The 26,458-nt window shown below is 39.8% G+C and overlaps 1 protein-coding gene across 1 annotated transcript in view; it reads right to left on the reverse strand.

Annotated features, from left to right (window-relative positions):
- ANXA3 (annexin A3) overlaps nt 1–25,545 on the reverse strand; it is a 50,751-nt gene extending 25,206 nt beyond the window's left edge. Inside the window, exons 1-5 of the mRNA XM_004464845.5 lie at nt 25,433–25,545; nt 22,789–22,841; nt 10,431–10,518; nt 6,582–6,676; nt 3,111–3,224 (exon numbers count right to left, since the gene is read on the reverse strand). Coding sequence (XP_004464902.1) covers nt 3,111–3,224; nt 6,582–6,676; nt 10,431–10,518; nt 22,789–22,803 — 312 coding nt within the window. The 5' untranslated portion in view covers nt 22,804–22,841; nt 25,433–25,545. The remainder of the gene's footprint in view (nt 1–3,110; nt 3,225–6,581; nt 6,677–10,430; nt 10,519–22,788; nt 22,842–25,432) is intronic.
- Nucleotides 25,546–26,458: the final 913 nt, after the last annotated feature.

A 26,458-nucleotide genomic window follows, 5' to 3' on the forward strand; every position in this document is an offset into this window, starting at 1 on the left:
AAATTGCAAGCCACACTGCTGAGGTTGTGCCCATCCTACTCTAGCAGTGCAAGCGCCTCAAGAACTATTCCATGGCTAGAATTAGAAGCTCCATTTCCCATAAATGGTGGAGAAAGAGACAGCTGTCCACTGACTTCAGCTACTGATTAGTGGGCACGGCTGGCTAAAGTATAATCCTAGAAACAGCTAGGGTTTGAGCCCTCAATGGTTATATTAAAAAAGAAGAAAGCTAAAATCAACGACCTAACTACACAGCTGAAGCAACTAGGAAAAGAACAGCAAACTAATCCCAAAGCAAGTAGAAGGAATGAAATAACAAAGATCAGAGAAGAAATAAATGAAATTGGGAACAAAAAAAAAAAATAGAGAATTAATAAAACCAAAAGTTGGTTCTTTGAGAAGATTAACAAAATCAACAAGCCCTTAGTTAGACTGACTAAGAAAAAATAGAGAAGATGCAAATAAATGAACTAAAAAAATGAAAATGGGAATATTACTACTGATCCCACAGAAATAAGGGAGATCGTAAAAGGATACTATGAACAACTTTCTGCCAAAAAACTAGACAATGTAGATGAAATGGAGAAATTCCTAGAAACATACAAACAACCTACACTGACCCTAGAAGAAACAGAAGACCTCAACAAACCAATCACAAGTAAGGAGATTGAAACCATCATCAAACAGCTTCACAAAATGAAAACCCCAGGACCATTCAGTTTCACAGGTGAATTCTATCAAGCATTCAAAGAAGATTTAACGCCAATCTTACTCAAGTTCTTCCAAAAAATTGAACAAGAAGGAATGCTACCAAACTCTTTCTATGAAGCCAATACCACCCTAATACCAAAGTGATATAAAGATATTATGAAAAAAGAAAATTAGGCGGCAGACTTGGCCCAGTGGTTAGGGCGTCCGTCTACCACATGGGAGGTCTGCGGTGCAAACCCCGGGCCTCCCTGACCCATGTGGAGCTGGCCCATGCACAGTGCTGATGCGCGCAAGGAGTGCCGTGCCACGCAGGGGTGTCCCTGTGCAGGCGAGCCCCACGCACAAGGAGTGCGCCCTGTAAGGAGAGTCACCCAGCACGAAAGAAAGTGCAGCCTGCCCAGAAATGGCACCGCACACCCGGAGAGCTGACACAACAAGATGATGAAACAAAAAGAAACATAGATTCCCGAGCTGCTGACAACAACAGAAGCGGACAAAGAAGATGTAGCAAATAGACACAGAGAACAGACAATGGGGTGGGGAAGGGAGAGACATAAATAAATCTTTAAAAAAATAAATAAAATTACAGATCCATTTCTCTAATGAATAAAAAGCTCCTCAATAAAATACTTGCTAATCGAATTCAATAACACATTAAAAGAATTATTCATCATGATCAACTAGGTTTTATATCAGGCATGCAAGAATGGTTCGACACAAGAAAATCAATCAACATAATACACCACATTAATAAACCAAAGAAGAAAAATCACACAATCTTATCAATTGGTGCAGAAAAGGCATTGACAACATACAGCATCCTTTCTTGATAAAAATACTACAAAAGATAGGAACTGAAGGAAACTTTCTCAACATGATAAAATCCATATATGAAAACCCACAGCTAACACTGTACTCTATGGTGAAAGACAAAGCTTTCCCATTGAGATCAGGAACAAGCAAGGATGCCCACTGTCACTACTCTTGTTCAATATAGTGCTAGAGGTTCTAGCTAGAGTAATCAGGCAAGAAAAAGAAATAGAAGGCATCCAAATTGGAAGAAAGAATTAAAACTTTCACTATTCACAGATGATATGATCCTATATCTAGAAAGTCCTGAAAAATCCACAACAAAGCTGTTAGAGCTAATAAACGGTTTCAGTAGGGCGTCAGGACACAAGATCAATATGCAAAAATCTGGAGTTTCTATACAATTGTAATACACAATCTGAGGAGGAAGTCAGAAAACAAATTCCATTTACAATAGCAACTAAAAGAGGGAAGCAGATTTGGCTCAATGGATAGGATGTCCGCCTACCACATGGGAGATGCAAGGTTCAAACCCAGGGCCTCCTGACCTATGTGATGAGCTGGTCCAGGTGCAGTGCTGATGCGCACAAGGAGTGCCATGCCACACAGGGGTGTTCCCCATGTAGGGGAGCCCCACGTGCAAGGAGTACACCCCGTAAGGAGAGCCACCCAGTGTGAAAAAAGTGCAGTCTTTCCAGGAATGGCACCGCACCATGGAGAGCTGATGCAGCAAGATGACGCACCAAAATGAGACAGATTCTGGGTGCCGCTAACAAGAATACAAGTGGGCACAGAAGAACACACAGCAAATGGACAGAGACAGCAGACAACTGGGAGGGGGGATGGGGAATGGGAGAGAAATAAAAAATAAATCTTTAAACAAAACAAAACAAAACAAAAACAAGTCAGAGATAGGCAGAAACTAGAATGTGCTGGCAATGAAGGCTATGGTAAGGAGTTTGAATTTTAAGTGTTCAAAGTCATCAGAGATTTATGCAGGTGAATAGCATAATTTGATCTACATTTTAGAAAAATAATTTTGTGTATTCTGTGGAGAATGGATCAGAGGTGGGCAAAAATGGAGGCAAAGAGACCAGTTAGAAGGCTATTGAAATGTTCCAGTTAGGAAATGATGATGGTTGAACTAAGATAATAGTAATAGGTTTTGAGTGAAGTGCACACATCTGGGAAAGATTTTGGAGTAGAGCTAATGGTCTTGCTAATGATATTGGGAGCTCTGAAGGGTAAAGGGAAGCAAGGAGCAAGGATAATACTTAAGTTTTGGGCCTATGCAATGGGGGGTTGATAATGATACCATTTACTTCCAATGATAATAAAATAATCTGTTCTTCAGGACAACAGACAGACAAGATAAAGATATGAGAGAATCCGTTCAACCCAAGATGATCTGGGGTCAAGGTTCACAACTGCTCCCTATTTTAGAACTGTTCCAATTGGAAAACACCAAATGAAAATGATACCCAAGTGTATCATATCTATACCTACATCTCAAGTGCATACTGGAAGAAAGTCACTATTTTATGACATAGTCAAATCCAGGGTAGAAATGGCATACGTAGGGCTCATACCTTCATGGATTTCTTTAGCTGCTTTGCATCAAACACTGCTGGTGGAGTCACAAGGGCCACCATGAGGTGCTCAAAGTTGCCAGAGAGATCACCCTTCAAGTCATCTTTCAGCTTCTAAAAGAAAAAAAACACCCAAAGAGGAACGCATGAGGTAGTTTTCAGTTCACTTTCTCTAAAGTCACCTCATGTAAAGATGAACATATGTATCAAAATCAGATGAAACATGCCCATCTACAGAGAACAGAGAAATGTCAAAGATATTTCTATGGATAATCACCTGCATTTTATGATTGTTTCCCAAATGTTCTATTTTGCAGAAGGCTTTTGGAAGGAAAGTCAAATGAGGGGGCTACATGAATGCTACTGTTAGGAACTGTGTAGAAAAATGCATTTCCTGGGTCCTCCATGTTCTCAGTGCTTGGGTTGGGGTAAGGTAAGAGGAAGAGAAGGATGGGCCCTTCATAAAATTCACACCTATCTTCACTGTTAGGTGATCTATTCCCGGGTGCCTTCCTTCTCAGTGACTGCCAAAGAGCTATGAAGAGGAATGGGAAGGAAGGACAGTGTTGGTCACTGGCTTCCAGTGAGAGCATGGCTAGTGGGCCTCAAAAGCAGCTTTCCACGGACTTTGGCCCAGTGGTTAGGGCGTCCGTCTACCACATAGGAGGTCCGCGGTTCAAGCCCCGGGCCTCCTTGACTCGTGTGGAGCTGGCCCATGCGCAGTGCTGATGCGCGCAACGAGTGCCGTGCCACACAGGGGTGTCCCCCGCGTAGGGGAGCCCCACGCGCAAGGAGTGCACCCATAAGGAGAGCCACCCAGCGTGAAAGAGGGAGCAGCCTGCGGAGGAATGGCGCCGCCCACACTTCCTGTGCCGCTGACGACAACAGAAGCGGACAAAGAAACAAGACGCAGCCAAAGACACAGAAAAAAAACAAAACAAAAAAACAGACAACCGGGGGAGGGGAGGGGAATTAAATAAATAAATAAAAAATCTTTTAAAAAAAAGCAGCTTTCCAGTAAAAGTTGCGGTGGAATCCCTAAGTGTGACAATGGAGTGAATGGTATTAATTTAGATTGTACTTTGGCATTGTTTTCACGTAAGACATAAGTATAGTCTGTCTTCCATGCTTAAAGGTAGGTGACATGACTTTTATTTTCAAGATTCAAAAGAGTATGTGGTAGGTTGAATTATGTAACTCAAAAAAACTCATTGTTCATAATCTTAAATCTTCATCTCTGCAGGTGTGAATTCACTGCAAATAGAACCTTTTGAAGATTTTTAGATAAGGTGTAGCCAACTATAGCAGGGTGGGCATTAATCCAGATGACTGGAGGCCTTACAAAGAGAACCTGGGAGACACAGAAGCCAGAAAAGGAGACAGGGCTAAACCAAGGAACCACAAGAATTGCCTGAGGCCAGCACTAGCATGCTACATATAGCCTTCAAGGAGGACACGGCCTTCTTGCTATTTTTATTCTGGACTTCTTCTAGCTTCAAAACCATAAGGCAGTCAATTCCTATTGTTTAAGCCAACCTATCATGTGGTATTTGTCATAGTAGCCTTGAAAACCAAGACAGAGTATTACTGAATGATTTTTTTGTCCTGACCTGATTATTATCAGCTCTGCAACAGAGGCTGGCAGCTTCCCACACCGCTATAACAATGTGGGTACAGACCAACACCTACCATGCTACTGTGTGCTCCTGCAAAAGTGGGATAGCACCAAATGTGACAAGCTCTGCTTTAACTGCTTCAGGGCTTTTTCCTCTCTAAATGCTAAATTATACTGCCATCTGCTTTCAATCCAGGACCTTCCAAACGGATCTTAATTTCACATGCTCTCATTCTAGTTCACTGTGGGAAATAGTTATCACCCTCAGCCTCCATCTTTCCTCCATATTTTAGAAATAGAGAATAGCCAGTGGGTCATTCACATTCTCTGAACATGAATGTTTTGCCTTGCCCAGAAGCTTAGCAATTCATTTAATTCAACAAACATTTACTGGGCACCTCCTTTGTGCTTGGTAATTAAAGGTGAATTAGACACAGTCCTTAACCCTAGGACATTATGTCCTAATGGGAATAACAGAAATATTCAAATATAAAATCTCAATATAATGTGTTAAGTATCTGAGGTAGGGACCGCAGAGAAGGGTGACTTAATGGAGTCTGGGGCTTGAAGACCACTTTCAGGAGCCAATGCCTGAGCTGCCTTGGATGGTCACTAGACACTCTGATCTTACAGCTGGAACAACCAGTGGCTTCACTGGCTTGTTTTCATTCTTTTCTCTTTATCAACCATAAAAAACAAAATAATCTTCCTGAAGAGAAAATATAACTTGGATTATATTATTTCTCTGTTTTTAAACCCCTTTTTATAATTGTCCTTAGAATAAAATCTAAACTTTGTACCAAGACTTGAAGGTCTTATGAGTTCTAAACATCTCTCCAGCCTCAACCCCTTCTGCTCCCCTTCACACTCTGCACTCTGCCATATTGGAATTCTTTCATCTTCTCAAATATTCTGAGCTGCTTTCTGCTTCACAGCTTTTACATTTGATGAACCTTTTGCCTGGAATGTTCTTTTTCCCCAGAACAAGCATAGCTGAATCCTTAGTGTTACTCAGCCTTTCTTGACATGAGGTAACAACTCCACAAAACAACATTTCTTCACCATCCTGTCTAATGGAGCCACTCATCAGTTGTTTCCTATCACATCACCCTATTTTAATTTTCTCATAGCACTCAGCAATACTTGAATTCATTTACTTGTTCATTATATTTCTAATAGAATGTTAGCTCCATGAAACAAGGAAGGTTCTGGTTTTTTTTTCAATACCATTGTGTCGCCACTGTCTAGGATATCACCTAACATAGAGAAGTATCCAACAAACATTTGTTGAACAAATAAACTGTATGGCAAGTCTAAATCATTTTAGATAATTAGTTTCTAGTACTTATTGTGTTCACTTCCTGAATGAACTAACCCTATAATTATACAGACATTTAAAAGCTAGAAGAGAGGGTTTGTCAGCCTTGGCACTATTGAGATATTGAGCCAGATAATTCTTTGTTATGCAGGGATGTCTTGTGCATTTTAGGATGCTTAGCAGCATCCCTGACCTGTACCCACTGGATGGAAGAGGCATCCTCACTGTCCTCCACCCCCACTGTGCAACCAAGGGTGTCTTCAGACATTGCCAAATGTCCCCTGGGAGTAAAATCACACCTGGTATAGGAACAATTGATTTAAGGCAAGCCTTCTTATTTTACAGGTGAAGAAACTGAGGCCCAGAAAGATCAAGTAACATGCCCAGGGTCATACAGTCAGTTAAGGGGAAAACCAGGACTCAGATCCTTTCTGTTACAGTAGGCTTAAAACAAGATCTGTAGGCAAAATCACATGGGATCATCCCTGGTGCATTAGTGACTATCTCTTTACTACCTGTTGTGTTCATTGGATTGTACCTTTCCATATGCCGCTTGATATTCCTTGACAATCAGCTGCCGCTGTGCATTGGACCTCTCAGCCAGAATGCTGATGAGTGTGTTCTCATTGGTCCCTAAATGAAATGAAACTCATTTTACTCAACATCAACTCAAAGATGCTCAGTATCAGTCTTAAACAAAAGAAAAGTGATTAATGGTCTGAAACAAATTTTTTAATTTCTAGGTTCTTAGCAGGTTGGAATCTTTATTTCTTTGATTTTTCTTCCTGGCTCTTAGAAAAGAAAATTTAATTTATTTGGATAGTTTGGGGAAGAAAACAATCATTGCCTCACTATTCCTATGTTGGAAACTGAGGCACAGTGGCCTGTCAAGGAGAGACATGCTGTCTCCATGCTAGTGCTGTCTCCATGGCTACACTTGCAACCTAAGGAATGCAGTAATTAAGAATTCCCGGCAAATGGGATGAAGCTGTTAAAGGCTGAAAGAAAAGATGAGCACATACCTTTTGTAGTGAATAGAACACTTAGACTTTGTATCTTGAGATAAGATTTTTAAAAATTCCTTAGACTATGGGTAATGCTGCTTGATGTCACGTATATGGTCCTGCTTATTGGAACGTTGGCTATGTATTCCTGCTTATTGTCATGTACATGTATATACTGGGGTATACAGAGAGCCCCTTGTAAACAATAAAGTTGTCTGAGGAGTCATTACTCACAGACCCCCTGATCCCAGCTCTCTCGTTCTTTCTCTTTGTTTCCTTCTCCCTTTTCTCTTTCTTTCATTCCTGATACCCTTCCGGTCCAAATCTCCAACACATCTGCACAATTTTTTGTCAAGTATTGGCCTGCTTGTTATTGTGCAAGTATTTTGTAGATAGGATTTGCATCTATAATCAGTTGATTGCATCTACAATCAACAAAGAAGACTGCCCTCAGGAATATGGGGAGTTTCCTCATTCCATCAGTTGGAGGTCTTAAAAGCCAGAACTGAGGATTTCAGAGATCAGGAGAAGAATTTCTGTCTTCAGCACTGGATTTTGCCAAAATTTCCAGACAGCCAGCTTCCCCTGAGAAATTTAGACTAAGGACTTCAACATCACTTTTATCAGAGTTTCCAGGTTATGACCTCCCTAGGGAGCTTGGGCTTGCCAGCCCCCATGGTCATACGAGCCAATTCCTTATAATAAATTTTTCTCTCTCCCTTTCCCATTCTCTATCTATATATGTGTATATGTATAGATCCTGCTGGTTCTGTTTCTCTGGAGAACCTGACCAACAGACACTCCTTCTCTACCTCAAGTACTTAGACTTCAGATACCTTTAATGATCTGTAGTTCTGTGTAGTTTGTATGCTGGCATTTTCTCATCTTTTATTTTTGCACATGGTCAGGACTAGTAACTAAACCAAGCTACCTGGTGGTTCAGAAACTGGATATGACTTATTCTTTGTGAAGATGCCATTATGAAACTTGACTGGTCTGAGGACAGGTGGTTGGTGGTGCTCATTCACAAAAAACTCCTTCTCAAAGTATTCTTACAAGCCCAAATGCAAAAATTTATGAAGAAAGAAGACTAAGAAAGACAGGTAGTAGAATTCAAAGATCATTAATTCATTCAACATGACCTTAACTCATGGAACAGTTTTGTGAAGACTATTCAACACTGGGTATAAACAGGACAATGAAAGAGATAAATGAAGATACACATTTCATTTAAAAATAGAAAAAATAAGACTCCAAAAAAAGCAGAAATAAGATAATATTACATTGATATAAAATCCTAATAGTATAGTCTATGGAATTTGACAGACTGATCCTAAAATTCATATGGGGGGATGGTGGCAAAGGGTCAAGAAAAGACCTTGCCTTATTAAGTACTGTGTCTTTATAAAACAGACAGTGAAACATAACAGAGAGCAGAAAAATAGGGAAACTTGATAAAAGACTGAGTTGGCATTAAAAATCAGTATTGAGGGAGACAGATATGGCTTAAGATTGAGATCCTGTCTGCCATATATGGGAGGTCCCAGGTTCGGTGCCTAGTGCCTCCTAAAGAAGATGAGCAAGACACCAAGCTGATATGACCAGCAGGCACAGCAAGCTGACACAACAAGACGACGCGACAAGAAACAAGAGGAAAACATGATGAGAGACACAACAAAGCAGGGAGCAGAGGTGGCTCAGGTGATTAGGCACCTCCCTCCTATATAAGAGATCCTGGGTTCAGTTCCCAGTGCCTCCTGAAAAGAAGACCGAAACACAGCAAATGCAAACAATGAGGGGGTGGAGGGAAATAAATAAATAAAATAAATCTTTAAAAAAAAACAGTGTGAAAAGGATGAATTCTTCAATAAATTGTGCTGGAATAATTAGCTGTCCACATGGGGTAAAATAAAATACAATACATTTAAATAGCATTCACAAACATTAGTTCCTGGTAAATTAAAGATCTCATTATGAAATATAAAACTTTAAAACTTTAGAAGAAAATACAGGTTCAAACCCTGGGCCTCCTTGACCTGTGTAAAAAAAAAAGAAGAAGAAGAAAACACAGGAGAATATCTTCTATGACCTTGTTATGGAAAGGATTGCTAAAACAAGATACAGTGAGCATGAATTATCCAAAAAATTGGTAAACTTGACTTCACTAAAATTTAAAACATCTATGCAATGAATACTATAACCAATATTAAAAGCAAGCCACAGACAAGGAGAAGATATGTTCATGACCTGTAATTTTAAAATTGTATCCAGAATTAATTTTTTTTAAAAACTTGTCAATCGTGTAGAAAAAGACTATTCAACTGAAAAATGAGAATGAGATATAAGGGAGTCATTTGCAAAAGAGGAAGCAAATAAACAAGCAAAGATGCCTAACCTCATCAGGAATGGGAGGTAGGGAGGAAGGAGAAAACAAGCACACATATAAATATACAGTGAGGTACAATTTTACACCTGCCTGATGGGAAAAATTGAATAGTAAGACCATAGCAAGTATAGTGAGAATATGGAGCAAGAGCAAGTCTCATACATTGTTAGTAGTAATGTTGACTTGTATATTCATTTCAGAGAGTAATTTGGCAAAATTTCTAGTTAATTTGAAGATAAGCATCCCATTCAATATAGAAATTCCAATTCTTGTTTTATTCTAGAAAAGTACTAGTAAATCTGCACAAGGAGACAGAAGCAGGCAAATTCATTGCAGCATATTTATACTGTAATAGAAAAGAATTGCAGGCAATTTAAATGTCCTATCAATATTCCCACTTTATGATATAGTGATGCAATTGACTACAATGCAGTTAAAATTAATGAACTAGAGCTAAACAGGTCAACATGTATAAATCCTGAAAACATAATGTTAAGGGAAAAAAGCAAGCTGAAGAAGAATGTATTCAGAATGATTACATTTTATACTGCTAATAATCATGCAAAATGATACCTACATATATACACACATATGTAGTTATAGTATAAAAAGTTCTATGGGAATAATAAACTGTAATTTAGGATTGTGTTTATCTCTAGGGAATGGAGTAGAGTTAGGAACCCAGAAAAGTAGAGACTTTCAGTTATAGCTGTAATGATTTATTATTATATTATTATTATTATTATTATTAAGAGGCGGAAGAAGAGTAATGGCAGTGGTAGTGATAATTTTTAATATTAGATAAATAAGGAAACTAGTGAGATTTAATAAAACTGAGTCCTCTATACTTTTTCTCATTATTTTACAACCTTAAAAAGTCCCTGAAAATTTTTCTAATTGAGTAAATCCAGTCAGGCAAACTGAACCTGGACACTTTCGACTGTAACTTTCCTGATTTGTTTCCACATTAAGAAAGGAATTGTAAAGCATTACTCACCGAGTCCTCTGATTGCCTTATTAATAGCTTCAGCATCCACGGATGGGCTAAAGCCTGCAGAATCTCTAATTGTTCCTCGGTGTCCAATCTAAAAGGAAATATTTTAAAGTCCCAATTGTTCAAAACTATATATTTGCTTATGTTACAAATGCATAGTCAACAAATGACAAGCCTGTAATTTGCTCACCTTACTACTAGTTCAGGAACCTCTCCAGGGAGTCTCCCCTCCCTTGATGAGCAGGTAACATGACATCTGCCACATGTGCAATGATGCCTCTCATTTTTTTCTCTTGGGTAACAAATTACAAATATAAAACATTGGCTTTCTAGAGCAATAACTTGTGTTAATCCCAGTGGGGCTGAAGAATATTTTCTTTAAATTGGCATCTGCATGGAAGCAACAAAGGAGCTAGAATTTCCTATACCCTCTTTGCTTCAAGTGATAACTTGAAATTTCTTACTGCCTCTCACACAGAAGTAATTGTGGTTTGCAGACTTCAAGTTGTTTTAATTAAAATGCTGACCACTGTCCTTGGGGGAGCCCTACACTCAAGGATCCATAAATGAAAACCACAGTAGGATTGTCTGTTCTTAAACTTTCTATAATGGATGTGCAATCATGGCTGATATTCTCTCCCAAAAGCTCCACTGACATCACAGATCTTTAGGATTAGCATGGAAGTAAAAAATGCCATGCTGCTAATTTTAAACACAAATTAGAAACATCAGTAAGCTGGCATTTCCTAAAGAAAGAATAAAACTGCTTAGAAGAATAGAGAATGACAGTCACAAAAAATGTTGAGAAAAATCATGTAATTCAATGCTTTTTTGAATAAAAATCTGTCTTTACAATAAGAACGCTTTCTTTCTCATGGGTTTTCCTATCCTACTACTAGATAACATTGACTCTGTTGTCATGTATTAATATGACTTCATTTAGGTTTTCCTGAAGTGTTTAATAGTTTCACGAAAGGACATGATCCTGTCATGTCAAAGTGAAGGGAAAAATTAATGTTCTGGCACAGTAAAAAAAATATGATAGTGTGCTGATCCAATAGATTGGGTTGAACAATTTGTTTTAAACGATCAAACAGATTATTTAATCTTAAAGCATCCACAATAAAGGGTTGAGTCTGAAAAAGTAATTATAATCTTCCCCAAAGAAATGAAAACAGGGACTTAGATACTTGTATACCAATGTTCACCACAGCATTTTTCATAACCAAGAGGTGGAGACAGCAAAATGTCTATCAACAGATGAAGGGATAAACAAAATGTGGTATGCACATACAAGGGAATATTATTCAGCCATAAAGAGGAATGAAATTCTGATACATGCTATAACATGGATGAACCTTGAAAATATTATGCTAAATAAAATAGGGCAAACACAAAAGGACAGACATTGTATAATCCCACTTATATGAGGTATCTAGAATAAGCAAATTCATAGAGAAAGAAAGTAAAATAGAAGTTACCAGGGGCTGGGGGATGGAGGAATGGGTAGTTATTGTTTAACTGACATGGAGTTGTTGTTGTTTTTTTAAGATTCTGAAAATAGATAATGGTGATAGTTGTACAACATTGTGAAGGTAATACCACTGAATTGTACACTTAAAAATTGATTAAAATGGAAAATCGTATGATTCATATATTATTTACCACAATAAAAATGTTTTACCTGGAATTTTTTTTAAAACAGTAATTATAACAAGCCAAAAACTAATTGTAAATGTGCCTGACTAAAAGTCAATGGTAAGAATCAGTCATTTCAACATAATCTTTGGAGAATTATCTCTCCCCACGGTTTAATCAATATTTTATGGATCCACATATCCTGTTGGCTGCATTTTAGTTCTATCCACCTATAAATTTTTGTGGTTATCTGTCCATGTCTCATAATTTAGAAGAAACACCATAATATTCGAGCAATTGAGTGCCTGTTTTATGCCCAGCACTGTGCTGGGCACTTTATATATTAACTATATTAAACATAACAGCCCAGATGAATGAGTAAGTGTGACCCGTGGTAAAAGATACCAAGTTTTGAGATTGGGAATTAGCTCAAGACGGTTATTTAGGCTACAGAATTTGAATGTGAAGTCAGTCTAGATTGTTCCTGCCAGATTCCACTGTTCTTGAAATGCAGTCTCTGCACAACTGGCAAGATTCTCTAAAACGCATATTAGCAGTTTCCCCAGACATGTTGACTCAGATTCTTTAGAATTGGGATCCTAGACACTCTGTATGTTTAAAATGCTTCCCACATGCTTCTGGTCACACAGATTATCTTAGCTTGCCAGGGCTGCTATGACAAATACCACACACTGGTTGGTTTAAACAACAGGAATTTAATGGCTCACAATTTGGAGGCTAGAAGCCCAAAATCAAAGTATTGCCAGGTTATGCTTTCTCCTGAGTCTGCAGCATTCCAGTGCTGCCTTGATCACTGAATTACGTACATGCTGATATCTGTCTCCTTCTCTGGCTTTCACTTCTAGCTTCCACTTCCATGTCCCATTTCCTTTGCATAAGGACTTGAGCCATACTGGAGAAAGGCCCACCCTCACTCAGTTTGGCCACACCTTAACATCCTCAAGGGTCCTCTTTACAAATGGGTTCATATCAACAGAACTGGAGGTTAGGACCTGAACATGTCATTTGTGGGGGACATGATTCACTCCTGTGATGATATGGAACTGCACCTACCCCAGAAAAGCATGTCCATAAAGTTAATCTATTCCTGTGGGATTAATTCAGAAGTAGGACCTTTCAGTGAGGCTACTTCAGTTAAGGTGTGACCCACCTCCATCTGAATGACTCTTAACCCTCTTACTGGAGTCCTTTATATGAGAATGAAATTCAGACAGATAGAGAAAAAACCATGGAAGCAAGAACTTGAAATCAATGAAACCTGGAAGAGAAGGGAGAGACTAGCAAACTCTGCCATGTGCCTTGCCATGTGGCAGAGGAGACAAGGATCACCAATGCCCAGTCTTCAGGAAGAAAGCATCACCTTGATCATGCCTTGATTTGGGCATTTTCCCAGATTCTAGTCTTGAGAGAATAAATTCCTATTGCTCAAGTTGAAACATTTCATGGAATCTGCTTTAAACGGCTTAGAAAACTATAACAAATCCCCAACACAGATATTCGCATGATTATTTCTTAATATAAGAAGACAAAATTCAGGAAGTAGATGTGGCGCAAGCGATTGGGCTCCCATCTACCATATGGGAGGTCCAGGGTTCAATTCCCAGGGCCTCCTGGTGAGGGCAAGCTGGCCTGCATGGTGAGCGGGCCCATGTAGAGTGCTGGCCTGAGTGGAGTGCTGGCCTGCAGGGTGAGCTGGCCCGCATGGAGAGCTGGAGCAGCAGGATGATGCAACAAAAAGAGACACAGAGGAGAGACAATAAGAGATGCAGCAGACAGGGAAGCTGAGGTGGCACAAGAGATGGAGCACTGTTCTCCCACTCTAGAAGGTCCCAGAATCAGTTCCTAGTGCTGCCTAAAGAGAAGACAAGCAGACAAGGAAGAACACACAGCAAATGGACATAGAGAGCAGACAACGAGCAGGGAAGGGAGAACTAAATTTTTTAAAAAGACAGATTTTAATCAGATCCTGATTGTTCATGAGTTATGAAAACTCAGGGCTTTCATTCCAATTGTGACCATTTCACTGCCCTCTAAGCATTAAAAAAAACAACAACAGTAATTCCAATGTTCAGATTTAGAGATAGATGAAATTCTGAATTCATAATGCAACTTGCTATTTATTTAGTAAGAATTAAAAGGGGAGGAACTACTTGTTTAACTAAAAGGAAAATAAAAACTATGCATAAAGACTAGCTTGAAAAATGGCATGAGAATTCTGAAATGGAATCTTATTGAAATCTTTCAAACTACTTCATTACTTAGATGAGCGGTATTTTTTAGTCAATAGACTTGGTTGCCTAGAACAGTTAGGAATATTTACATGACTTATGAAAAAAATTACAGTAAAGAAAATTAATACCATCTCTTATTAAACACATGTCAGGCAGGGAGCAAAGCATTAAAAAAACTTATTTAATTCTTACAATGACCTTAATGAGGTAGATTTTATTATTTCCATTCAAAAATGGAAGCATTCCATCTCAGAGAGATTATTTGCTTAGCATCATTCTGCTAATTAGGGCACTACCAGAATTTGAACCCAGGTCCCCCTGACTAAAGTATGCTGAGGTCTAGATCACATCACAATTCCTCAGAAGATTCCATATTAGTTGCTCTCAAAGTGTGGTCCCTGGATTGGCAGTATCAATATAATCTACGAATTTGTTAGAAATGCAAATTCTCTGGCCCTACCCCAGGCTTACTAAATCAGCAACTCTGGGGCTAGGTCTCAGAGTCTGTTTTAACAAGCCCTAGAGGTGATTCTGCTGCCCCATATCACTTAAGAATCACTGCTCTATTTCATTCTCAGTGTCTGAAAAACCAAAGCAAAAATAATCAAGGAAGTCATGGATTCTTTTATGGCTGTGGAAGAAGAATTTGATGATGAACGCATTGTTTCAGGAATGTTGGCATTTTTACAGCCCAACAAGTCTGTTTGCATGGCCCGCTTCATTCACTAGTTGCATAATTCCTTGAAAATTAAATTACTAACCAATACTTGTGCCTTAGCATAGCATCTGTGCAGTGTAGGATACCCATGAATACTAGGCAAAGTCTGGTTTTTAAAGAAAAATCATGTTTGGTCAGATTTCCATCCATATCCTTTAAACACATTAGCTTCTTTCCTTTTCTCAAACTTGACCTGCAGATACTTCAAAGAGGAAAACTATTCTGAAGCCAATTGGAAAAGAAATGAAAACAAGAATATCGAAACAGAAGGGAAAAATAACTGGAGCTCTTTACAGCAACAATAACTGCTGCTACCTGTAGGTGCCAAGTACTGTGTTAAGCACACTTTCTGCATTAACTCAGTCAATCCTCACAATGAACTGATAAGGCAGATATAATTAATCCTATTTCACAGATAATGAACCAATTGAGGATTAAGGAACTTGCCCAAGTTTCCAGAGTCAGTAAGTGGTCTATTCCTTCAGTCTCTGATCCTAATTATTAGGCTAGGCTACATGCCACTTGAATTATCTTCTTCATGCCAATATAATTTTCCCTGGTCTTCCAAAACTATCCTTTGCAGGTCAAGCATAGGACGTGATGCCTTGAAGCCTTGGGTGTGTTCAGGCTGGGCCTGGGGAGCTGTCTGCAACTCTGTCTGAGGAGGCCAGTCTATCCTAGGCTCACTGAGGCCAGTCATACTAATTTCTTCATGCAAAGAGTGCTGGGTTTGTAAGAAGCTAAACTTTTACATTCAGAAGAATGAAAAAAAGAGAAAAACACAAGGTGCCAACCCTGTTGACATGAAATATATAAAGCCAAATGCTCTGGAGCAAGAATAGCAGTTGCTGCAGGTACATTTTGAAGGTGAGACAGAGCCTAATCACTCATCACTCCATAAAGCGCTGTGAAGGCCATATTCAAAAATTAAGGCTTCAAATCAAAAGCCTCAGATAAACTTCCAAGACTCAGTAGCCCCTAGAGAGCCAGGAAGAAATGATCACTCTTGGCTCAATGTCAAGACACTAGGCTGGGTCATGAAAGTTTATGATATAAGAGAAAATGGAGTAGAGTCAAAAATAAAGCAGTCAACGCCTGGAAAATGTAGGACTTTCTGCTCAATTTTTCAAGTCAAAAGAGGTTTTCAAAACCAAAGAAAGTTTACTGTGAAAGGTCCCAAAATGAACGGAGGGAAAGTCAGGTAAGATGACAGAGAAACAGATTGGTAAACATTCAGTTCTTACAGGGAAAATGCTAGAAGCTCCCACAGGCTGGGAGTGATTTGGAGGTCAATGGAAGATGACAGGCTAAGAGAAATGCTCCCACCACTGCTGGGGGCACATTCCCCACTCAAAAATGCGATAAAGAGGGAGTGGTTTGACAGTGAGCGGTGACTGCAGTCATCAGAGATGCCTGAGAGCAACAAGGCTGACATTCCATATGCAAGAGGTCTGAAGAAAATGTTTGCATTTGTTCTTGTGCTTACTCAAATGAAAAATATCCACACTTGCCAGCTTTTCTGTTTTAAATATAGTGATTTCATTAGAGGCAGCCTCGAAGCAACAGCATTGGAATGTGGTAACAGAGGAGGATGTAGGCTGGAGTAGAAAGATAACTGGGGTTCAGAAATAAGGGAAAACAGGGACAAAGAAGCCACTTGTTTTGTGTTTTGCGTGAAACTCAGATTACAATAAGAAGCTCTGGCCCCTCAGAAGCATGCATCACTCATTGTTAAGCTAGCTGGCCCCTGCCTTCTTTGGCTCCCATGCCTCATCTCTTGGGTTATTTTCTGCCTCTCCAGCTTGCATTTATTCTTCTTTGCTGCTCCTCCCACTTGCCCAACTTCTTAAGGAAGCACCTCAAATAGAAAGTCCCCTTCTCTTTTCTCTCCCTCGAATCCTGCTGTAAGTTATTTCCACCACTCCCTTTTCTGTATGCAGAAAACTCTCACATTTCCACCTCAGCCGGGACTTCTACTTGGAGGACTGGTCTTGTAGAGTCAGTGTGAACTAGATGTATCTGCTTCGATATCTCACATATCAACTCATTTCCTCCCAAGTTGATTCCTTCTCCTACATAACACTTGCACAGTACTTGCTTATTTTGCTTTACAGGCATCTAGTCATTTAATCCTCACCCCCACTCAATGAGGTTGGCACTTCATTACCCATGTTTTACAGGAGAGAGTATTGAAGTGCAGGGAGGTTAAGAACTTGCCCAAGGTCATATAGCTAGTTTGTGGCAGAACCAGGATTTGAACCCCTGGCAATCTGACTCCAACCTCTGCTCCCTTCCCAGATTTGCTCTCTGCCTCCTCAATCTGCCCCATCCCCCTACACGGCACTGCCAGTCACCACAAGCCTGGGAGTCTCCTTTGTTTCCTTCTTCTCCTTTGATTTCTTCATCTCCTTTCCCCTCCAAATCAATCCACCAGCAAGGCCTATTAAAACTAGCTCAAAACTATAATTTCACATCCACTTCTCTCCATGTCCTCTGGCACTGCTGTAGTTGTAGCCCAAGTCCCCATCATCTCTCTCCTGGACATGGACATCTGCCAGTCTGGACCCCTCCCCAACACTCAGTCCTGGGGCCTACATGGCTTCAGGGTCACACAGCAGCAGCACTCCAGCTCCAGCACTGCTATGGGGCTCAGAGACCACAAAGCCACTCAGAGCAGCAATTTAGATCCCCACACTTATTCAGGCACAAGGACCCAAGGCCACAGAGAACTAGGGTGGGGTCCCTAGTGTATTAGTACAGACAAAACAGCCCTCAGGAAAAGAGACCTGCAGCAGAATTGCTGGCAAGTGGTGCACACACACAATCCATTCTCTAATCACTGCTGCACCCTAAAGAAAACACAGGCGTTTTGAACACTGACCTCATCCAGCTCCTTGGGGTAGGATATCCTATCATATACATACTGGAGGCAGAAAATTCTCGTGGTAAAGGGGGAACACTCAACTACTGTAAGGCAGGGCTGAAAGCTGTAGGGAAAAATGGGACTAAGCATGGGCCAACACTTGAGCAAATCATAGCCAAAGGGGTGGAAATTTTGTACATAATCAAACAGAACAATTAAGGACTCATGGAGACAGACAAGTGGAAAGGAAATATTTTCCAGGAAGTGAAATAGTTGCATATTTTGGGGCTCTCTTAAAAAGTTTCACCAATTGTCCAGGGAAAGAGGTGAAAATCTGAACAGTTAATCACAGGCTGCTCTAGAGGTTCAGTATAAGCTGGACAAAGCATTGACGAAACACTGTAACACATAACCAATCTCCAATAAAACCCTAAGCTAGAGGGAGAAACTGACTTTCATAGTTTACACATAAAAATAACCAAAAGGCCAAACATCAGGAAAAAATCACAAGTCATACAAAGTAAACAGAAAGATAGCTCATTCAAGGGTACAAATTAAAACTTCAGAGGAAACAAAGACATTGGAACAACTAATCAAAGAAGTTTAAACAATCTCCTAAATCAACTCAAAGGAAATAATGGATAGGAATAAACTAAATATGGTAATAGAGCTAAAGGACATTAACAAGACAATGTATAAACAAAACGAAGAATTACAAAGTTTAAAAAAGAAGATGAGAATTTATGGGGATGAAAAATCTAACAGTGGAGATTAATCATTATTGATTAATCATTCAGTGCCTCTACTATATTTTTAATCTCCATTATTAAAATGCCTTTGTTCAATGCCATATGTCAAAAATCCTAAAAAAAAAAAGAAAAGAAAACCCTAAAAATGCATTTTTGCCTTTTCTCAACCCTATTCACACGGCACTGTCACCACTCCTATTTAAACATTTCTTCCAGTACCTAGGTGTGGTATTTAAACAAACACAAATTGTTGAAAACTGAAAGAAGCAGGAATCTGATAAGGAGGGAGAGGCAGGCTTGAAACTTTTCTGCCTTTTGACTTATTCTAGTTTAATTCCTGTGAGACCTCTGTATTAATCTTATTGCTCAGTAATGGAAAAAATTTTTTTCTGTCTGCTTTGCAGACAAAGACTTTCAAAAAAGAAGTAAAGCAAACCTCCCTTTCACATTCCTTACTCTATGATTTAAAACTTTTTCATTTCCTCTTTGCCTCTGATTTACTAGGCTTATTCAAAGTCTATCCATTAGATTAGCAAATTACACCTTTATTATGATTAAATATGAAAGAGGGACAGTCTCTCCTTCACAGTTACTTTTGGGTCAGGGAACAGCAGAGAACAACTCTTTAAATTCATTCCCTTCATTCTCAAGAAGACTTTCTCTACTTTCTCGGACTATACAGTATTTCTTTCTAGCCTTTATTGTGAGCAAAAGCTCTGTTTTGATTTGAAACCCAGGTCTAACCTGTTTTTCATTAACTTCCTGTGGAGGGCCTTTTGTGCAACTGAGTGCCAATATTTACCTAAAGCAACTTCAGGGAACATGGCTTAAAACATACGCCAGACAGGAAGCTGCAAGTGTGATGAAGAGTACTTAGCCAGGCAGGATGCCTGTTCTGCTTGGAAAGTGAAAACACCATCCAGTGAAATCAGCTACTCAAGGTCAGATCTTCCAGCTACCTGCACCACCCACATTTTGCCCCAGTTAACAACATCCTTCATTAGTGCGGTATATTCATTGCAATTGATGAACTCATTTTGGAGCACTGCCACTAAGTATGGATTATAGTTTATATTATAGTTTACACTCTCTCCCACACAATTCTGTAGGTTATGGCAGGATATATAATGTCCTGTATCTGTCATTGCAATGTCATTCAGGACAATTCCCAAGTCCCCAAAATGCCCCGTTTTCTCTCTTCCTGACCTCAAAACTTCCAGTGGCCATTGCTTCCACATCAATGATATAATTACTTCCACTGCTAGAATCACAATAAGTCTATAGTAGAATACCAGTAAGTCTCCTCTAGTCCATAGTTCATTCCCCAATCCTGAGGATTCTGGGATGGTGATGCCCACTCCACCTCTAATTGAGAGGGGGCTTCAGTCCCATATGATCGATGGATGGGACTCTCTGTTTTGCAGCTGTAGGCTCTCTTGGGTCCTTGATATGGTGGTTGTCTATCGTCACCTCTTTGTTAGTTGTCCTGGGTGAGTCCAATGAACTGGAGAGTAGATGTTGCAACTCCTTTAAGGCTCAGGGCCCAGCTGGCACATGGACAGCCAAAAGATTCAAGTCTCTTGGACATAGACCGACCAACTCTAGCACCGACTATAGATTCAAATAGAAGGGACCAAAGAGCCACGTGTAGGGAAACCACAACTCAGTCCAGTTCTGTCACACTGAGCTCTCTGATTCATGTCTGCTCTCCTCTTTTCCTCCTTGGTCCCCAATGCCAAATGCTACTATTCCCTTATGCTGCTGTACTCCTGGCAAAAAGTACAGAAGGCAGATGGACGGAACTCTCTTGCTTACAGTTGCATACTCTCTCTGTTCCTTGGGATGCACATTGCCCATCATCATCATCTTGTTAGTTGTCCTGGGTGAGTCCAGTGAAATGGAGACTAGCTGTTGCAACTCCCTGAGATTCAGGGCCCAGCTGGCACATGGATAAACCAAAGATTTAAGTCTCTTGAAGATATACCTATCAAGTATAGTACTAACTACAAGTTCAAATAGAAGGGGTAGAAACAGCCACATGTAGGGAAACCACAAACAAGTCCAACTCTGTCACAACAGGGGGCATAAATTCCAAGGTAAGGCCCACTGGCAGGACACCAAACTTCTGAGCTGTGTGCCCTGCCTATAGAGGCTAGATGTCTCTAGAGCCCTCAGGATATTGAGGCAATATTTACTGTAACAGTCAATGAGATCTTGCTGAGACATGCATAAACATAACCTCTGGAATGACCTCCTGACTCACTTTGAAATCTCTTAGCCATAAGAATCATCCCAAAATTCTCAAGAATGGGGAATGGACAATGGACTAAAATAAGTAGACTTACTAGTATTCTACCATAGACTTGTTATTCTAGCAATAGATGAACTTTCATCATTGATATAAAGGGTGTGGCAATTGGAGGTTCTAAGGGGAGAGAGAGGGAAAAACAGGTGTAATATGGGGGCATTTTCTGGACATTGGAATTGTCCTGCATGATGTTGCAAAGACAGATATAGGTCATTATATATTTTGCCACAACTTAACAAAATTGTGCAGGACAGAGTGTAAACTATAATGTAAACTTAAATCCATGGTTAGTGGCAATGCTCCAGTATGTGTTCAGCAATTGTAACAAATGTATCACACTAATGAAGGATGTTATTAATGTGGGAAGGGGGGAGGGGGGAGTGGGGTTATGGGAATCCTCTAAATTTTTTATATTACATTATGTAATCTAGAGTTTATTTAAAGCAAAATTTTTTTTAAAAAGCACAGAAGGTGTTGCATTGGGAAGTACAGGTGCCTTTGCTCACAGTTCCACCTTAGTAGGAAGTCTCCATATAACTAAAATCTTTGTACATATTTTCTCTTTCTTTCTTTTAAACAAACAGGATTATTTTGTGCATACTATTCTGTAACTTAATTCTGAATATCTCTTGGAACATTTTATATGTTAATACATATAGAGTTGACCCATTTTTTCCCATTCTTTTAAACGATCACACACTACTCCTTTCTATGAGTAACTTGCTAATTTCATACTCTTTGGATGGCCTTTTAGGTGGTTTGTATATTTTCATTAATAGTAATGAATGCCCTTCTACTCATATTTTCTCAATTTTATGCAAGTATATCTATATGATACATACCTAGAAGTGGAATTATAGGGTTAAAGGGCTTGTGCATTTAAACATTGATAAATATTGCCAAAATACACCTAAAATGTACCAAATTTATTCTTTTATGACTAGAGTACTAGAGTACCTGTCTTCCTCTCTACAATGTTCATCTTACCACATTTTTCACCTTCGTCAATTCCTCAGGATAGAAAGTGGTTTCTCATTGTGTTATTTACATTACTTTAATTTTCAGTGAGGTATAGCCATATTTTCATACACCGATTGAACATTTATAATTCTATTCATGTCCTATGTAAGTCCTTTGCAGATTTTTCCAAGTTCATTTCTCTTGATTTATTGTAGTTATTTGTATGTCAAGGAACTAAGTCTTTTGTCTCATGTGCTGCAAATATTTCTCCCCTGAAAGCTGATTTCTGACTCTATTAACAGTATCATTTGCTGTCACAAAATGCAAATTTATATGTAGCTAAATAGATCAATATTTTCTTTCTCTTGGTTTTGTGTCATAGTTAGAAGTACCTTCCCCAGCCCAAGATTATTGTTAAAATCTCACCCATATTTCATCTCGTTCATTTATGTATTTAATCTCCTTGAAATTTATGTTAATGTAAGATAGAAGGGAGGATGAATACAGATTCCTTTTTTCCCAAATGGCCAGAAGTTTTCCTAGCATTATTACTGAATAAGTCACCTTTTCCTCTTTGATATGAAATGTCATTTTTATTACATAATAACTTTCCAAATCATATACTAAATTCATCATCAGCTCTTGACCTCTTTCTTTTATAAAATAATTTTACAATTTAAACTGTACAGCTTTATAACACATTTTTATATTTTAATATTATTTTTGGCAATCTCTAGCTTCTTTTGCATATTAATTTTTTTCAGATGAACTTTTAAATCAACCTTCAAGAAATTTCTCTTTATATTTTTAATTTTCCATATTTTGTTTGACTCAGATAAGTTACTCTGTTATGAAGGCTTGATTTTTACTTACCCAAATAGATGCCATGATACACCACCTTTGCCTTGGCTTGAGATAACACTAATCTATTAAAAGAAAAAAAGATTACTAAAAGGTATAGATACCTGAATTAGAACATAGCAATCTCAGTCCAATCTTTAATCTTAATCCAGAAATCAGAAGTCACCCTTCAAAGAAAAACCTCAGAAAGTTGTATCTCTAAAATTAAGTATCTCATTCACTAAAGGAACATTTATTGCACACCTACCATATACCAAGGACAGTGCTAGAACTGTGAGGGAGAAAAAAACCTCTGCATCTAAGGAGTTTAAAAATATGCTCTATGGAAAGCCAATTTTCATTTTATGTAAAATCAATGAAACTATGTTGACTGCACACTTCTTTTCACCAGGCAGACTAACACCACAAAGAGCAGCAACACAAAAAATTGAGCACCTCCCCTCCCCAGCTCTTCAAACAACACACATTTTCACATTTTAGCTGGCTTCAATTTGATTCCTTGTGTTTTGATTATGAAATCTCCATTTATATATTTCAAGGTTCCAAGCCTGTGGCTGGTATAAACAGACATTTCTGCTCTTTGAGGAGGCAGTCTAGTCCTTGCTAAGGGTGCAGAGAGCAAAAGCACATTCTTTCATGGAACCCTGACTGGGAATGAGACATATTTTCCCTAAGGCATATGAACATGCTGGCTTATCTCCAGGGTTAATTTAGAAATGCAACTCGTCCCACCCATCCTGGGAACAAAATATTTTAAAAATTCAGTCATAACCTCAGAGCAAAGTTCAATAGGAAATTTCACCATTGGTCCCTAGAAATATTTAGCCCTGATGTTCACAAGCTTTCTACAGCAAAAGGCAGTTATCTCTCTAGGTACAACAAAGTATAATACTACATTTATCCCTCTCTTTATATAAGAGATATAAGGTCTTACTGTTTCTGGTTTTGTTTCCTAAAGCTAGACACAATTTCTTTGAGCCTCAGTTTCCTCCTCTATAAAAAGAGGGAGAGGAGTGTTCTTGCTAGCATCAAATGAGATAGTATGTATAACAAACTCAGCTAAAGTTTTAAGTTTTTACTATGTGTGAGGGAATGAAAAAAGCCCTAGAAGATCAGCTCCATAAGGCTAAGGATTCACTGGGGTATGGGAGACGCTGAAAAAAATCCTATTGAACAAATGATTTATGATAAGCCTTACAATAATCTAGTGAGCTATGTATTATAGCATCTCTGTTTTGCACATGAAGCTGGAGCACAGAGAAGCACTGCAATGTTCCACGTCACACAGCTAGTAGACAGACCCTGCTGAACCCAGGCAGACTCCAACGGTATGAAACTAACCCTGCTGCTTCTACTTTCCCCAAGAGCTAGGTTCTATACCCAGCCAAAGCTGATATGTGGTCATCAAGTATAAATTGCAAATCATTAACAATTAACATTCATCTACATTTAAATTTTAAGTAAGGAACTACTCCTCAATGGAAGCCAAATGACCTAAACAATAAAACTTTTTACTTTTAAAAAAAATTGTGGTAACATAATCAATAGAAGAAAATACCCATTTTCTCATAGGGCTTAGAGCCCTTACATAATTTCCGTTTACCTCTTTCTCCATCTCTATTTCAAAATAGATTTCTCTACATAGCAATACCATCTGGGAACAAGATTCTGGTTTTCTTTACATCTTAAAATTCCCTTCCTGGTCAGTTTGAAGTTCCTGCCTTGATGAAAGCCAAGGGTGATATCTTTGTAAAAAAAAACATTTACGTGGGTTACACTTTTTATGATGTTGATGAATAAAATTTGTGAATGTGGTTCCTGGAGGCCAAGGTCTTGCTGTCTGTGTTGAACACAGATCTTTGGAAAGAATTTTTACTCTTGCTGTGCAACTTCTTATCAGCAGCCAGAGGGGCCTCCAGTGTTCCAGAATCTCTCCCGCAGAGTGGAAACCACAGTTTCCTATATATGGTCATTTGTAACCTGGTACCCGCTGACTCAAAAGCCAGGGTAATGATTCACGTTTAGTGAATCGGATTCTGCTGTAATCAAAGAAAAAGGTGAGTCTTTTTCAAGAAAGGGCAAAAGTCTAAAACTCCTAACGTTCAATATCTAAACCCACCCTTCTTCTACCTTCTAAAATAATTCAGTAAATAAAATGAATACTTTGCCTACGTGAAGCAGGTGGGGTTCCAAGTCCTGAGAACTCAGCCCAGAGCCAGGCTCCCAGACACACCAGGGACTCTAAGGGCCTCTCTGACTCCCTATTTTTTCTCTGTCCCCAAGAGCTTTAGGACTGGGGACGCCAAAACAGCCAACTGGAACTCTACGCGGCTAGTTGTGATGAAAAGTGAAGCATCAAGGGAGTCCAAAGAGTGGCTGCGAGCTGGGGCCCCGCCACAGAGCAGAGCTGGTGACCCCGCCCCTCGGGCGCACAGCACTGTTCTCCCCTCGCCCGTAGTTTCCTAAACTCTGAAATGGAGAACGCGGACCCAAAGTCCGCTGAGGTCCCTCCGGCGCTCTGGGAGCAGCCTCCAGCCCCGCCGCACCCACCTGCTGCGTTCCGGGGGACGCGGGCGAGGCGCGCAGAGCGCTCCTCGCCGCGCAGCCTGGGTGCGGCACGGAGGTGGAGGCGGGCGCGGGGTTTGGCTCAACTTACCCTTAAATGCGGCTGCGGGGAACGGTTTGCGGGAGTACCCGGAGCGAAGAAGTGAGCCTCGGGCGCTGGTGCTGCTCTGGCTCCCGGCCTGTGACCGCGACCACACCCCTTCCTCCTGCCCCTCCTCTGGCCTCCCGGCCTCCACCTGACCCGGGCGGGTGGCGGGGAAAGAGGAAGGCGCGCCCATCCAGCAGTGCGCACTCGCGCGTTCCCCGCCTGCCCACCATTATCACGCTGAAACCCATTTTCTCGGTTTTCATTTCTCCCTCGCTTACTTTAAATTCCTCAAATTTACCGTACCGCTTATTTTGTTCTAGGCACTGTAGATTCAGAGATTGGACTGTCCCCGCCCACCCTCAAGCAGCCCCTCCGGCTGCTTGACATATAGCTGGCTGGCATCTGACACTGGTAACAGTAACAGTTATCTAGCATACTTTGTGTCAGGCCCTCTTGTAAATTCTTTAGATAAGCACTTAATAATTTAAATCTTACACCAACCCTGTGAGGTAAACGCTATTATTCTCAAACTTCATAGATAAGGAAAGCAAGGCACAGAGAGGTTAGGTAACTTGGTCACACAGGGAGTGGATGGGAAAACTAGATTCCTGAACCCAGGTGGTTTTTATTCCCTCTGCTAAACTTATTGACTCTCTATTGTGAAGAGTAGAACCAGAGGAGGGGGGTGGTTTAGTAAGGTGCAAGGACACTGGGCATTCAGAACAGTAAAAGCCAATCCAGGGAGCCTAAAATTGGAGCTCTTCTTGAATTGAGGGAATTATGAATAGTTATGTGTGGAAGGATGTAGTAGAAGATAAACGCTACCATTTATTGGATATCAGGCCTTAAAGTAGACGCTTGCTTATGTTGCTTCTTTTATTTTCAAGGCAAATTGATGCGGTGTTATCAGAATTTGCAGGTGAAGAAACTGAAGCTTAGGGAGGTTAAGCGATTTACCCAAAGCCCTAAGTGTTAATTCTGTCAGCACTGGGCTCAGCCCTTACCTTACCCCACCACTGGACTGGGCTG

The sequence above is a fragment of the Dasypus novemcinctus genome, chromosome 1, assembly GCF_030445035.2.
Source record: "Dasypus novemcinctus isolate mDasNov1 chromosome 1, mDasNov1.1.hap2, whole genome shotgun sequence".
NCBI lineage: Eukaryota > Metazoa > Chordata > Mammalia > Cingulata > Dasypodidae > Dasypus > Dasypus novemcinctus.